Source organism: Bipolaris victoriae, assembly GCF_000527765.1.
Source record: "Bipolaris victoriae FI3 unplaced genomic scaffold scaffold_167, whole genome shotgun sequence".
In the NCBI taxonomy this organism is placed as follows: Eukaryota; Fungi; Ascomycota; class Dothideomycetes; order Pleosporales; family Pleosporaceae; genus Bipolaris; species Bipolaris victoriae.
The window spans coordinates 14,093-27,453 of NW_014575225.1; the positions used below are offsets into that span (position 1 = coordinate 14,093).

A 13,361-nucleotide genomic window follows, 5' to 3' on the forward strand; every position below is an offset into this window, starting at 1 on the left:
ATTTGGTTGCTTCGACATTGCCCGATACCCTTGTTTGCTGTACTTTTGTCGATTTCCACCTCCGCATGTCCAATATGCTCAAGGGCGTATTGCTTGTGGCTTCCGCAGCATGGGCTGCAGCTCAATCTTCCTCTGAGCCTTGCGCAATTGTTGCCGCTCAGTTGGATCGAGCCACCAATATCGAGGCGCAAGCCGCCTTCGAGTGTCTCGAATCTGTCCCTGTTGACGTCCAAGGCAATCGCCTTCTCCTCGACGAATTAAAAAACATATGGCAATTCCAGTCAGAACTTGCATGGCTGAAGAATCCAGGAGATGATTGGGAGTGGGGTCCGTTAGATATCGAGGCGGAACTCGACAACATCAAAAGCAATCTTGACTCGTTTTCGTCCGAGTACGCTGTCCAACTCGCCATTCAGAACATCACAATTCGAACTGGCAACTTCCATTTCAACTACAGACCCGACATACTCCAGGTTTTCAAATTCCTCCGTCCCTTTAATGTGGCTTCCATTTCCCAGGACGGCAAATCACTGCCCAAGCTGTACGTTGCCGACGACGTCTTGGCTCTGGCTCAAGGTAGCTCAGATGTCTCCGAGATTTCCAAGCTTAATGGTCAAGACCCCTATGCCTTCCTCCTATCTGTCTCATGGTCGCAGTACATTGATTCGGATGGCTTGATCAACAAAATGATGGCCAAAGGAGATACGGACAACCCTGGTAGCTTCATGATACAGAGCAAATACGACGGCAACAGCACAGAGGTCACGTGGGCGAACGGTACAACAGTCGCTGTTACCAACATTGCCAGATCAGAGGAAGACTTTACCGGTGTGACCGACGGACCATCCTTTTTCGACGCATTCTGTACAGGCCGCCTTTTTGCCCAGCCAGCCACAGCCAGTACGAAATCCGCAACCGGTTCGCCAGAGACAGATAGTGAAGGGCCAAAAAGCCCCGCGAGTCTCAACTATGTCATCTCTCCCAGCGCTCCTGACCCCGTTCCCCGTATTCCTACTGGTATCTACCACCTCCGCAACAAGCGCCAGACTATCCCTAGTCCTTATGCAGAAGCTGTTGTCGAATCACAAAGCCAAGTTGTAGCAGGATACTACCTCAACGGAAACGGCTATGACGATGTCGCTGTGCTCAAGATTATCTCGTTCAGCAACCCCAGCTCTGACATCGACGAGACGGATTTCAACAACGAATTCCAGGCCGTGGTCGCCAGATTCCTTGAAAGCTGCGTCAGCGACAACAAGCAAAAACTCATCATCGACTTGCGTGAAAACGGTGGCGGCAACACCAATCTCCTCTTGGACGTCTTCATGCAGCTCTTCCCTGAAATGGTGCCCTTTTCTGCACAACGGTACAGGGCGACTGAGGCCTTTCTCAAGATTGGCGATGCTGTCAATGAGATTAGGGGCGATCCTTCCAAGGCGAGGACGTTTACTCGTTTCACAAGGAGTGATATTGAGAACAGCAACATTTACAGGTACTGGTCTTGGTGGCATTTCCTCAACAGCGATGGAGCCGATTTCAAGGACTGGAATGACTTCAACGGACCTGTGAACCTAAACGGCGACAGCTTTACTTCGACTATGCGATACAACGTAAGTCCATGAGCTATATAATCCCGTGATATCTTTCAAACTAACAAAAACGTAGTACACAGACGAACTCTCTATCCTCCCCGCAGGTTTCCGTTTCGTAAATGGCACGCGCCCCACCCCCTTCAACGCCTCCAACATCGTCATGTACACCGACGCCCTCTGCGGCTCCTCGTGCGCCTCCTTCCACGAGGAACTCAAAAACATTGCCGGCGTCAAAGCCGTCACCGTCGGCGGCCGCCCAGAAAACAAGCCCATCCAAACCGTCACCGGCAGCAAAGGCGGCGAAGTCACGCCCCTCTTCTACTGGCAAATGTACGCAGAGGTAGCCCTGAACCTCAGCTCCCTCGCCGACCTCTCCGCCTTCTCAGCCACAGACTCCGTCCTCTCAGGTATCGCCAACACCCCGCAAATCACGACACGCGCAGGCGACGAGTCCTCGCGCTTGCAATCGCAAGATCAGGTCCGCAAGGGCGATGCGTCTGGTACCCCGCTGCAGTACATCTACGAAGCGAGCGATTGCAAGGTTTTCTACACGCCCGAAACGTTTTTCGATCCTGATGCCGCGTGGAAGCAGGCCTGGGATGCGTTTCAGGATGACAGCAAGTGTGTCCAGGGCAGCACGGGACATAAGAGTTCGTTGTCTGGTGGGTATAAGCCTTATGGTCCTGGGGAGCTGAAGGCGGAGGATCGCCCGCAGAGTAGTCCGGACGGTGAGAGGCCGGGTAGCGGCAGTGGCCAGAAGGATGCGGCGAGTAGTGTGAGGATTAGTGGGGTGGTGGTCGGTGTTGTGGCGGTGCTTGTTAGCGCTGTGATGATGTAGATTTTCGAGTGAACGGATGCGACGCCATCTTTTGTCACCGTTTTTTTTTAATGAGTAATGCTATTGTTAGTCTGTTTGATGTAGAGAAATCATATTCCCCTATTCGGATTTCCGTATTTACTTTTTTGAGGTTGGACATGAAACTTCCGTGACGATGTTCCTTTTCTGTAAGAGACGAAAAGAAAAAAAAATAGGAATGAAAAGAAACGTTTTCTTGAACTACGCTGTGATATATACTATGGTTTACTTAAATCAAATTCGGATACCCGTATCCGTTCATTACAACCCACCCACCAAGACATTACCATACAAAAAAATGCTCAAACCACCACTTTATCATACACTACCCAAAATCCCTCGCACCATCCCCTCCCTAATTCGGCCGTAATACCACATCCCCGACACAGAGCACCACATTCTTGAAGAACCGCCTCCACTCTAGCGGATCCCCACTCGCCTTGACAAACCTGACCTCCCAATACCACGCGCCCTCATACACGGCCTTCTCAACCACCACATGCCCATTGAGTCCCTGACGCCGTCCATCCGCCATTTTGACTCGTATACTTGCGCTGCCGAGCTGCTCTGCTTCTTCGATTTGAAGGGCGGAAAAGGACGGAGCTGGGACGCCGAGACGGTTCAAAGACGCGAGGAGTAAGGGGAGGAGAAGCGACAAGGGACGAGGGGATATGAAGCGGGCCATGGAGTAGGAAGGGAGGATGTCGGCAAATTTGCGAGCGGCTTGCGTGAAGGTTAGGGGCACGCCGGGTTGAGAGCTGAATTGGGTCATGCTGGGGTCTTGAGATAGGGCGTCTTGAGTTGAAGATGGGAGTTGCGAGAGGAAGGGTGTCGAGCTTATTTCCGGGTGGTATATGGCTGCGTGGCCGGTTGTGGTGGGTTGCGAGGCAGACATGCCGTCGTGGGTTGCGAGGCGTGGTGGGCGTTCCCAGTCAAACGGTGTGTCGCCGGAGGGGGTTTCGGGTTGGGTGGAGGAGAGAATATGGATGGCGCTGGAACGACGGGGATCGTCGTTTGTGTCAATGTCCATTGCATCGCCGTCGTCCTGCGAGAATCCGCGTTGGGATTGGGTGGGTGGTCGCGTGAAATCGATGCGTAGATGGGAAAGCATTTGTGTCGCCAGACCAATTGGGTTGGCGTTACGTCCCGAAGGCGTCAAGTATGGGTTCTTGCGTGTGAACCAAGGATGTGTACGCACTTCGTCTAGAGTAAAGCGTTGTTTTGGATCGACTTTGAGCATGCCTCGAAGCAAGCTGACAATATCAGGCGGAAGCTTAGCCCACAGCTCATCAGTCGTATGGCCTCCAGTGTCGACGTATTCCCTAAACTCTTCCGATCGCATCGTGGGTTCATCCCATGGCGTATTTCCGACAAGAAGAACGAACAGTACAACACCGCAACTCCAAATGTCGCACATATTGGCCTCGTATCCCACGTCCAAGACATCGGCCCTCTTGCTTCGTCTCCCGCTGACGATTTCGGGTGCAATATAGGGTGGTGAGCCACAAACAGTATTGCAAAGCCGTATTTGTCCATCCTTCTTGAACAGGGCTGCCAGTCCAAAATCACTCAGCTTCAAGTCTCCCTCGGCACTCAGCAACACATTCTCAGGCTTGATGTCTCTGTGTGCCACGCCCATGCTATGCATGTACGCGACGGCACTAACAAGCTGTGAGAAGTACAGATGTGCCACATCCTGACCAACGCCCTCGTCTGCTTCGATCTTGTCAAACAAGTCGCCTCCCTCTGCCAGTTCCATGGCTATCCATGTCCAAAGTGCGTCCTCACCGGAGCCCAGGCAATGGATAATGTTATGGTGTTTACCAAGATGCTGATGCAATACAATTTCCATCTTGATCTGCTTCGGAGTGAGGCGGCCGGTGCGCAGGGCATGTTCTTTGTTGATGAACTTGATGGCGATGACGGGTTTGGGGGCATTATGGGGTACGGCTTTGCGGATCCTGAGGCGACATTAGTAGGAGGACTTGACAGCCTGAAGATGGAGACTGACGAGGCGTATGCGCCTTGTCCAATGGTCTTGCTCACGAGACGAAAGGGTAGATTTGTGGGTAGAGGGGCTGCCTGGCTTCCAGGCGGGGCGGGGCTCATTGTAGCGAGTATATTGTGTATAAGAGCTGGGCACTGGTTTGATCAAGGGTAGGTGTTATCAAATAACAAGACCAACGTATTGTCTGAAGTATGCCCGTAGTTTGTGGTGTTCAAAAATCGTCGTTATTCATCAATCGCTATCGTCCCATCAGGCACCAACATCGCGTCACTGCGTGCAAAACATAACGCACAGACGATAAACCACGCGACGCGGCAACGCCTGTTCACGTGACTGACAGCCTCGTCACAAACCATGTATTTTGCCCACAGGCATCTGTCTCGCAAATGGGTTTTGGAGATTGGTGTCGGCAACTGGTGCCGAGTCTTACATACTACATATCTTTCCATATTATTACATATACAGAGCAGACTGATAGTTCTGGCTAGAGCAATGCGTGCACTCGCTCTTAGTTGCGTTGCACAAGACGGAGTACTCGATGTCAATTTTCGAGACAACAGAAGATGATTAGCAGGGATACTGAGTGTCTTTTGTTGCATGTTTATACACAATAACTAACGGAGAATGGCCGGACTTTGCTCATTGTACCACGCTACAATCTCAAAGGTGAACAGTGATGTGCGTAAGCCATGCTCTTTGTAGTAGTGTATTGGTCATCTTGTTTCTGATCAGAATTGAAATGGCGGGTTGGTATCGTACAACAGGTTGGTAATTGTAGGCATTGATGTGTCAAGGAAGAATGCACCTCGTCCAACCATAGGAAAGACCTACTACGCCATAGACTCGTACCATATAGGTTTAGCTCTTACCTAGATGGATTTCTCATGGTGCAGCTCGCTTTATCAGGCAACAGCTATACCTAGTTAGGACAGGCCTCACCATTTACAGGTTAGCGTCACCATTATCTCCTCTCAATCTTGGGACAATTACCTGTGTTTTCTCGAAAATATATAGGGAAAAAGGCCATGCGAGAGGAACATATTTAGATTCGAGGTGAAAATTAGACAAAATGCTTGAGGGGCAGAAAATCGGGCCTAATTAGGTATAGTCATGGTACAGCGGCTGAAATCTCATGGTACTGAGTCCCCAAGTAATCGACGGGTTTTGCCAGAAATTACCCCTTTCGGTAACTGGCCATTCCTGGCATGTCGCGATCCCCAACGCTGACCTCACACCCGAGCCGACTTTCCTCCATATCGACCACCATCCCCGCTCCCGTGCACAGGAGTAGCCCCAAGCTTCCAGAGTGCTTCGGAAAGTTCTCGCACGCCGAATTGTAGAGGCATTGCCTTTTTGCCTACCTCAGTAAAGACTCCCTAAGCGTTGCGCCCACGAATTGCTGCAAGCTTAGCCATGGGCTTCACCACCGGCTTCGTACGTACTATGTCTCTGCGACATCTTCTCGGCTAACCAATGCAGCTTGGAGGCGTCACCCTCACATCCGCAGTCCTATATCTCACAATATCGCTGCACACACAAAAACGCGCAACGCAAGCCGCCTTGTTACGACAACAGCGCCGGGTGCTTGCCGAGTTCTACGAGCCCAAGAAGCCAGAGCCAGAGCCGACAAGTCGGGAGGCCCCAGTAGGGTTGGCGGAGATGGCAAAAGACCGCTGGAACAGGAGCCTCGAGGAGGGTGTCAAGAAGGTGTACAACACAGACTGGAGGAGAGTGCGCGAGGATGTCGAGGACAGGGCAAGCATCATTCTGCAGAAAATCAGGGACAGCACCAAATGAGCAAACAAACTGCTAGAATAGACCTGATGCATGCCTGGTGCAGGCGTAGGGCGCATGCGCTGCTGCTGCGATACCCCAATTGCACGTGTACAAATACGGAGGGCCTCTTATAATAAAGAGCAGGTATAGATTTGTTTCCTGAAGAATATCCGCACAATGTCCAACAATTCGTGCAGGCAGAGCTTGTCTATAAGATTTCCTGTCGCTCCATTCTCACCTCTCAGTTCCACACTCACCTTCCCCGCTCCGTTCACTGCTATTGTTCCCTTGCGTTTGCGTAGCAACGCAAGATCGCGCTCTAACTACCCGTCACCTCTCGCTCAGGACCTCTCGCCTGTCAAACCCGCTTTCTTTGCACCCAAGAATATTCATCTTGCAACGAGTGCCTCGCTTGCTTTTGCTACAGCATGGCCTCTCATGGCAAGGTCCTCGACCTCTTCGATGATCGCTATCTTAGGCTACAGGATGTAGTTGGTAATGTCGAACCACTTCCCATGATCATACCATATGAAAGATACACGCAAAATCCTGTCGTCTACAGTATGGATACAAACCATGCCATCTTCCTCGCACTTCTACAAGACTTTACAGAACGCAAGGCAAGGGAGACGGGCAAAGAACTATGGACTTGGTACGTGCAGTGGAATGTGAATCAAACTGCAGCTCGTCAGCTTTCGGTCAACCCGCACTCCCGGAAGAAGCCTCGTTTCGATCAAGAACAGCCAAACCTGCCCACTGCGCAGCGATCGCGACACAGCGCACCCCCAATCACAGTCCGGCCCCGCATCCTAGACCCAGAACTGATGCACGAGGAAGACATGTTGAGAATCCTAGTCGATATCATACAGGTGAACAGCGCTGTGGTGCCTAACTTTATCGAATTCTTATACCGGTGGATCGATTACTACGAGGGAGATGGGAGGGCGCTGAAAGCGGCATTGCATGGAGAGATTCCGAGTTTGTGGGATTTTGAGCATCACCCACTCATAGTCCCAGAGGACATCAAGAAGAAAATGAAGCAAGCAAGTGAAGAGACCAAAGATGGAAAGAATAAAGCAGGTGATAAGACACCAACGCATAATAACACAGAAGAACTTACCCAAAACTCACCTACCAAGAAGATGCGAAACAAACCAGATCTAGCAACACTAGAGCGCAGGGCAGAAGAAAGTGAACGTCTACAATACCGCGAAGTGCACTTTGGTATCCAACCACCAAAGCTGGACGAACCTTTGCCGCCATTGATCAACATTCCTCAAGATTCGCAAAAACGTACAAAGTACTACGCTGCTTGCTTTAAGTCACGACAGCGCGCCTTTTACATGCTCATGGAAGCTGGAGTCACCCCGCAACAGATAAGGGACTACAACCGATGTCAGAAAGAAAATGTTAAGGATACTCGTTCAACTGGAGGAGAGGGTCTGATGAACTACGAGAGAGATGCACAAATGGCGCAAAAAGTTTTTGAAGAGAAGGAACAGTACGCAAAGAAGCAGAGGGAAATCGCTATCAGTGACAGGCTGGCCGTCGAGGCTCGAGTTGCTGCAAATAATGCAACCTCTGAAGAAGCATCGGGGGTTCCGCTGATTCCTGCGACGCCGTCATATCCTCCTCGTCAGGATATGGCCGCACAGATGTTGCGCAAGATCCAGCAAGCCACAGACAAAACTGACCAAAAAATCAACATAGTCCCTGAGCCTTTGGTGGGCATGATGAAAAGTGAGCTCTTCGAACGAGCAAAGGATAGAGAGACGGTAGCCAGGTACTTGGAGGATGTTCTCTCGGGTCCAGCACAACGTCGTACCATTGTCGGTGAAGAAGGGGGATCTCAGACAAGTGCTTCGGAGGATGAGAACATGTCCAACAGCCATGAATCTAATGACGATGACGATAGTGGCGACGCAAGCGACCGATTGCGTATGCCTTCTGGACCACTACCACCGCCTCCTCCCAGTCTTCCACAACTGAGCTTGCCGCAGTTATACCCTCCCAACCCTGCCGTACAAACCAACCAATCGTTTCTTCTTCCCCCAGAACAGCCGGATGTACATCAGCAGACACATAGCCACCCTGATTTCCCACACCTAATGTCCATGCCTCATACGACTCCTACGCCATATCATGCAGACTCAATGACTTTACCCACCGCAAATTTCATTCCGTACATCGGTGTTCCCCCTTCACAAGCTTACAATACCAGACCTCAGCATCAGTTGTCTGGGGGCTTTGCAGAATACGATCCTTTCATAACGCAATCATCTGGCGAAGGCACTTATCGTCATGCTTTCTCATCTTCCATATTTGATGAGACAATCCAGCCAGATGGCTTCAATGGTTCAAATGCTCTGAACAGTAATCTCCCATATCTACCTACATATGAGCCCAGGCTACCTGCACCTCATCAGCCCCAACGTCTCTCATTACCATATCAGCCTCACGACCAGCAATTATATGTACCTGCGCAGTATCATGCGCCTTCTTATTCTGTTGATCCGGCTTTACCATTTCCAGTTCCACCACCCACATTTGCACAGCAATATCACGACACATACGCACCCGACCGTGGACAATCAAATGGATCATTTACACTCCCAAACCAACCCGTCTTCAATGGTTCCAACAACGGCTTCATGACAACTGGACAGCAACTACCCGCAAATGTACACCCCTACCCTCCACCAACCTTTCTCCAACCCCTCCAACCAAGCATCCACCGCACAGCACCGACCCCCCTATCTTTCATCCCCCCACCCTCCCCCATGTCCACCCTCGCCCCCTCACTTCTTGTAACCTCCCCCTTCGCAACCAGCCACTCCGACCTCCCCATCCAAATCTACTTCCAGAAAATCGTCTTCCCAGCCAACACGCTCGGCCCCGGCGGCGCCAAACTCGGCGACGGCGACGTCCCCGAAACCGATGCGTTCCTACTCGGCCACGTACGTCCCGGCAGCGGCGAAATCGTGCTGAGCAAAGCAATCTTCTTGCCGGTGGGCGTGTGGAAGAATGCTACTGCAAGGGTGCGAAATGGGAAGTGTAAAGTGCTGGAGTCGTATCCCATGCCGGGGGGCGATGTGGGGAGTTACCCAACGGGTGTAGCGCATCGGGCGGCGTACGAGAAGGTGAAGGAGGCGTTTGGGTTTATGATTGCGGCGCCGGCGGAGCTTAGGGAGAGGGGGGTTACGAAGAGGTGGAGGGTAAGCAGGGGGCCGATGACGGCGAGTGAGCGGGGTGCGGTGTGGGAGGGTTGGGGGGTCGAGGTTGATAGGCAGGTCAAGATGGGGAGGGAGGAGAGGGTAGGTGCGGTGGTGCTTGATTCGCGTATTGATGGGGCGAAGACGCGTGATTGGGAGGAGGAGAGGAGACAGAGGGAGATGAAGGAGTGGTTCGTCGAGAGGGATGATGAGGATGATGAGGATGATGAGGATGACGAGGAGGAGGTGGAGGAAGATGTGAGGATGGAAGATTTTGTGACGTTTGGAGATGAAGAGTGATGGATTGATTGTATCTATGAGCGAACGTGGATGGGTGGTTAGATACATCGTCCACCGTCTACTTCGAGATTGACTCCTGTAATGAAACCTGCTTCTTTGCTCGCCATGAAGATGCACGCATTCACCACGTCATCTACCTCACCGATGCGTCCCATGGGTACGTTGGACGTGAACTTTGTCCTATTCTCCGGCGTATCTTCCATACCAGTGAAAGCAGAGAAAAGACCCGTAGCAGTGATCAAGGGACATATGGATACAACACGGATCTGATGTGGGCCGTATTCTGCTGCGAGACCTTTTGTTGCCTGTTGCATGTCAACAAGAATTTAAGGAAGAAAGTATGAGAACATACATTCCAGATAGCACCTTTACTTGCATTGTACCATACAAGGCCTGGTCTTGGTCTTGTAGCACCAACACTCGCTATGTTAATGATTACACCGCCCTCGCCTCTCTCAATCGCTTGGTCAACCCAAGCATTACATCCCAGATACACACCCTTGACGTTGACATCGAAAACTCTGTCGAATTCTTCTTCGGTAACCGTTGTTGTCGGCTTGTTTTTGTACGACCAGCCCGCATTGTTTACGAGGATATCGCAACGTCCGAATTTCTCAATGCAGGCTGCTACACTTGCTTTCCAGTCGGCTGACTTTGTCACATCCATTTGGTGGAAGGCTAGCGATGAGGGGTTTGTAGAACATGTTTCTTGGCCGCCAGCGGCGTTGATATCGCAGACGAGAACTTTGGCACCTTCAGAGGCCATGCCTTTTGATATCCCAGCTCCGAAACCGGAGCCGCCGCCTGAGAGGTGGTGTTAGTGAGTGTGGTAGGCGATGAAGGCTGTCTTTTTACCTGTGACAAGGGCAACCTTGCCGTCTAATCTACCCATGGTGACGATTGGGAGTGGTTGTTGAAGGTGATGTATGGAGAACAAGTGGTGAATCAATCGGAATTGGCATCAACAAATATCGGATTCAAGCGTCAGGTGTCAGGTGCTGGGGACACCAGAGTAGTCACGTTGCAAGAATGGACAGCACATCCTCTTCTGTCACTTATTTTGGACCCCATATTCTGCCTTGAATATCGCATCCCCACTATCATGTTCCGATAACCAATACTCGGAACGACAGTGCTACAGGAGTGAGGGGTAAGGATGATGCCCCGCATAGAGTTGACGTATTGTTGGAGGACCACCGTGGTTCAGACCAATCGCACGCCGGTCTCGCCGAACATCTCAATTCCATCCATATTCTTGGCGTACTAATAGAGAACCTTGAATAGCCGAGCGCCCTTTAGTCAGTAATCACTCAGTCAGATCCCGATAACCTGTATGCCATCTCGGGTGGGGCAGTTGGACGGGTCAACTCGAGGACCGGAACGGTCGCAGCATTGGTGCACTTTCCCGCCGGACCGGCCATTCTCATACAACCACCAACACCTCCTCCTAGCCTCTACTTAGAATCAATCTTGAAACATTCAGAGTCGTGATTCTCAACTCTTTATAGACACCTTCCGGTGCGGAAAACCTTGAAGCTTCCAGTATATGCAGGCAATTCTTGTAGACAACGCAAGAATGGGCTCGGAAAACAAATATCAGCTGCCATTCAAGGTTCAAAAGATCCATCATCCCAATATAGATTCCTTGGACTAATATTCAAAAGCTGAATAACCCAGATCTTCTTCACAACCTCTCGTTTGTGAACGGCGACTGGGTGCAAGCGAAATCAGGCAAGACATTCGAGGTAGTTGGTAAGTCGCTAGATCGATGCCCAAGAACCATGTACTCACACCAAGGAAAGACCCTGGAACTGGAAAGCCATGGATAGAATGTCCCACAAACGATGCATCTGATGTTGAGAATGCTGTCAAGAGCTCATACGATGCTTTCCAGAAATATAAGAATATCAGCCCTCGACAAAAGGCACAGATGCTGTTCAAGTGGGACGCTTTGATTAAAGAAAACAGAGAAGACATAGCAACTATTCTTGTATACGAGACCGGAAAACCGAGGTCTGAGGCTTATGGCGAGATTGATTACTCCACCGGATTCACATGGTGGTTCGCTGGAGAGGCCGAACGCATCCAAGGCACTGTCTTTACACCTGCACTCCCAAATCGGCGTGTCTTCACCATCAAACAACCCCTCGGTGTTGCCGTCGCGTTAGTACCATGGAACTTTCCCATCGCAATGGTCTTGAGGAAAGCAGGTGCTGCATTGGCTGCCGGATGCACAATGATTGTCAAGCCTAGTCCAGAGACACCGATTACAGTGCTCACATTAGCATACCTTGCGCAGAAGGCTGGTTTTCCCAAGGGAGCACTAAATGTGTTGACTACAGATCTCGACAAGACCCCAGAGCTCAGTGAAGCATTATGTCGCCATCCGCTCGTGAACAAGGTCACCTTCACGGGTTCGACGCGTGTTGGAAAGCTTGTTGCTAGGATATGTGCAGACAACTTGAAGAAAGTGACATTGGAGCTGGGAGGCAACTGCCCTGTCCTGATTTTTGACGATGCAAACATTGAGCAGGCGATAGGCCAAATCTTCGCCCTGAAATTCCGGCATGCTGGACAGGCTTGCATTACCGCCAATCGTATCTACGTGCAGTCTGGTATCTTCGACACGTTCCTTCAGCGCTGGAATGCGGAGACTCAGAAGCTTGTAGTTGGCCATGGTGCTGACGAGAAGACGACAATGGGGCCAGTAACTACACCACGTGGTATTGAAAAGGCGGTTGCTCTTGTGGAAGATGCGAAGAAGAAGGGCGCTAAAATACACACGGGTGGCAACAAGATTGAAAAGGACGGTGGCTACTTCTTCGAACCCACGGTTATTTCTGGTGTCACACTTGATATGGATCTTGCTAAAGAAGAGGCTTTTGCGCCAATTTGCACATTCATCAAATTCAGTATGGAAGATGAGGCAGTAAAGGCTGCCAATGATACCAGCATGGGCCTTGCCTCATACTGCTTCACGAAGAACGTTGACCGGATATGGAGGCTGTTTGAGAACTTGGAGGCTGGCATGATTGGACTCAACACGGTATGTTGCATGTTGTTGAACGTCAAAGTTAAACAAGTAGGTCACTAATAATAGAATAGGGAAATGGATCTGCTGCAGAGTCGCCATTTGGCGGCATCAAACAGAGCGGCTACGGCAAGGAGTCCGGAAAGGATGTCGCAGTGAACGAGTACCTCATCACCAAGACCGGTACCTTCACGTTGGAGGAGCAGTCTTAGCCACCACAAGCATAGTATCGTGCGACGCTTCAAGACGTCTGTCTGGAGCACTGTCTTTGTGTTTGACCCTAGTTAGCTCCCAGAAACAATGATCGTTACTGTGGTTGTCTCTCTGTAGCGTGTAGTAGGCACGTCCCCAACCCGGGCTTCCTCCGCGTTTGACCAGGGCCTTGATATATATGTACCCACCTGCGTCAAAGCCTGGCCACTGGTTACCGTTTTTGACCAAGCGGAGCTGCAGGTCATTGTTGTGCACACACCGCACGCCACACCGCATACTTCACGTGATTGTGTTAGTGCCCGCCTCTGGGGAGCTTACCGCGGCGCGCCTGTCCCATCGCCGGCCGTCCAGCCTCCAACAACACCTCCACCCT

At 51.1% G+C, this 13,361-nt stretch overlaps 6 protein-coding genes across 6 annotated transcripts; 4 read left to right on the forward strand and 2 right to left on the reverse strand.

Moving 5' to 3' along the window:
- Nucleotides 1-74: 74 nt before the first annotated feature.
- On the forward strand, nucleotides 75-2,442 carry COCVIDRAFT_31555 (hypothetical protein; the record flags this gene model as incomplete). The annotated part of the gene is made up of 3 exons (XM_014695300.1): nucleotides 75-1,610; nucleotides 1,666-2,367; nucleotides 2,431-2,442. 3 exons carry the CDS (start codon nucleotides 75-77, stop codon nucleotides 2,440-2,442), a joined length of 2,250 nt encoding a protein of 749 aa, XP_014550786.1.
- A 361-nt stretch (nucleotides 2,443-2,803) lies between these two features.
- COCVIDRAFT_31556 (hypothetical protein) lies at nucleotides 2,804-4,557 on the reverse strand (the record flags this gene model as incomplete). The annotated part of the gene is made up of 2 exons (XM_014695301.1): nucleotides 2,804-4,409; nucleotides 4,460-4,557. The coding sequence occupies 2 exons, from the start codon at nucleotides 4,555-4,557 to the stop codon at nucleotides 2,804-2,806; spliced, it is 1,704 nt and encodes a 567-aa protein (XP_014550787.1).
- A 1,312-nt stretch (nucleotides 4,558-5,869) lies between these two features.
- COCVIDRAFT_114588 (hypothetical protein) lies at nucleotides 5,870-6,253 on the forward strand (the record flags this gene model as incomplete). Its single annotated transcript, XM_014695302.1, has 2 exons — nucleotides 5,870-5,890; nucleotides 5,936-6,253. 2 exons carry the CDS (start codon nucleotides 5,870-5,872, stop codon nucleotides 6,251-6,253), a joined length of 339 nt encoding a protein of 112 aa, XP_014550788.1.
- Nucleotides 6,254-6,660: 407 nt separating this feature from the next.
- Nucleotides 6,661-9,744, forward strand: COCVIDRAFT_114589 (hypothetical protein; the record flags this gene model as incomplete). Its single annotated transcript, XM_014695303.1, has 2 exons — nucleotides 6,661-8,342; nucleotides 8,607-9,744. 2 exons carry the CDS (start codon nucleotides 6,661-6,663, stop codon nucleotides 9,742-9,744), a joined length of 2,820 nt encoding a protein of 939 aa, XP_014550789.1.
- A 38-nt stretch (nucleotides 9,745-9,782) lies between these two features.
- COCVIDRAFT_42782 (hypothetical protein) lies at nucleotides 9,783-10,636 on the reverse strand (the record flags this gene model as incomplete). Its single annotated transcript, XM_014695304.1, has 3 exons — nucleotides 9,783-10,049; nucleotides 10,097-10,548; nucleotides 10,600-10,636. The coding sequence occupies 3 exons, from the start codon at nucleotides 10,634-10,636 to the stop codon at nucleotides 9,783-9,785; spliced, it is 756 nt and encodes a 251-aa protein (XP_014550790.1).
- Nucleotides 10,637-11,320: 684 nt separating this feature from the next.
- On the forward strand, nucleotides 11,321-12,987 carry COCVIDRAFT_31560 (hypothetical protein; the record flags this gene model as incomplete). The annotated part of the gene is made up of 4 exons (XM_014695305.1): nucleotides 11,321-11,356; nucleotides 11,409-11,496; nucleotides 11,547-12,790; nucleotides 12,850-12,987. 4 exons carry the CDS (start codon nucleotides 11,321-11,323, stop codon nucleotides 12,985-12,987), a joined length of 1,506 nt encoding a protein of 501 aa, XP_014550791.1.
- Between the last annotated feature and the right edge of the window lie 374 nt (nucleotides 12,988-13,361).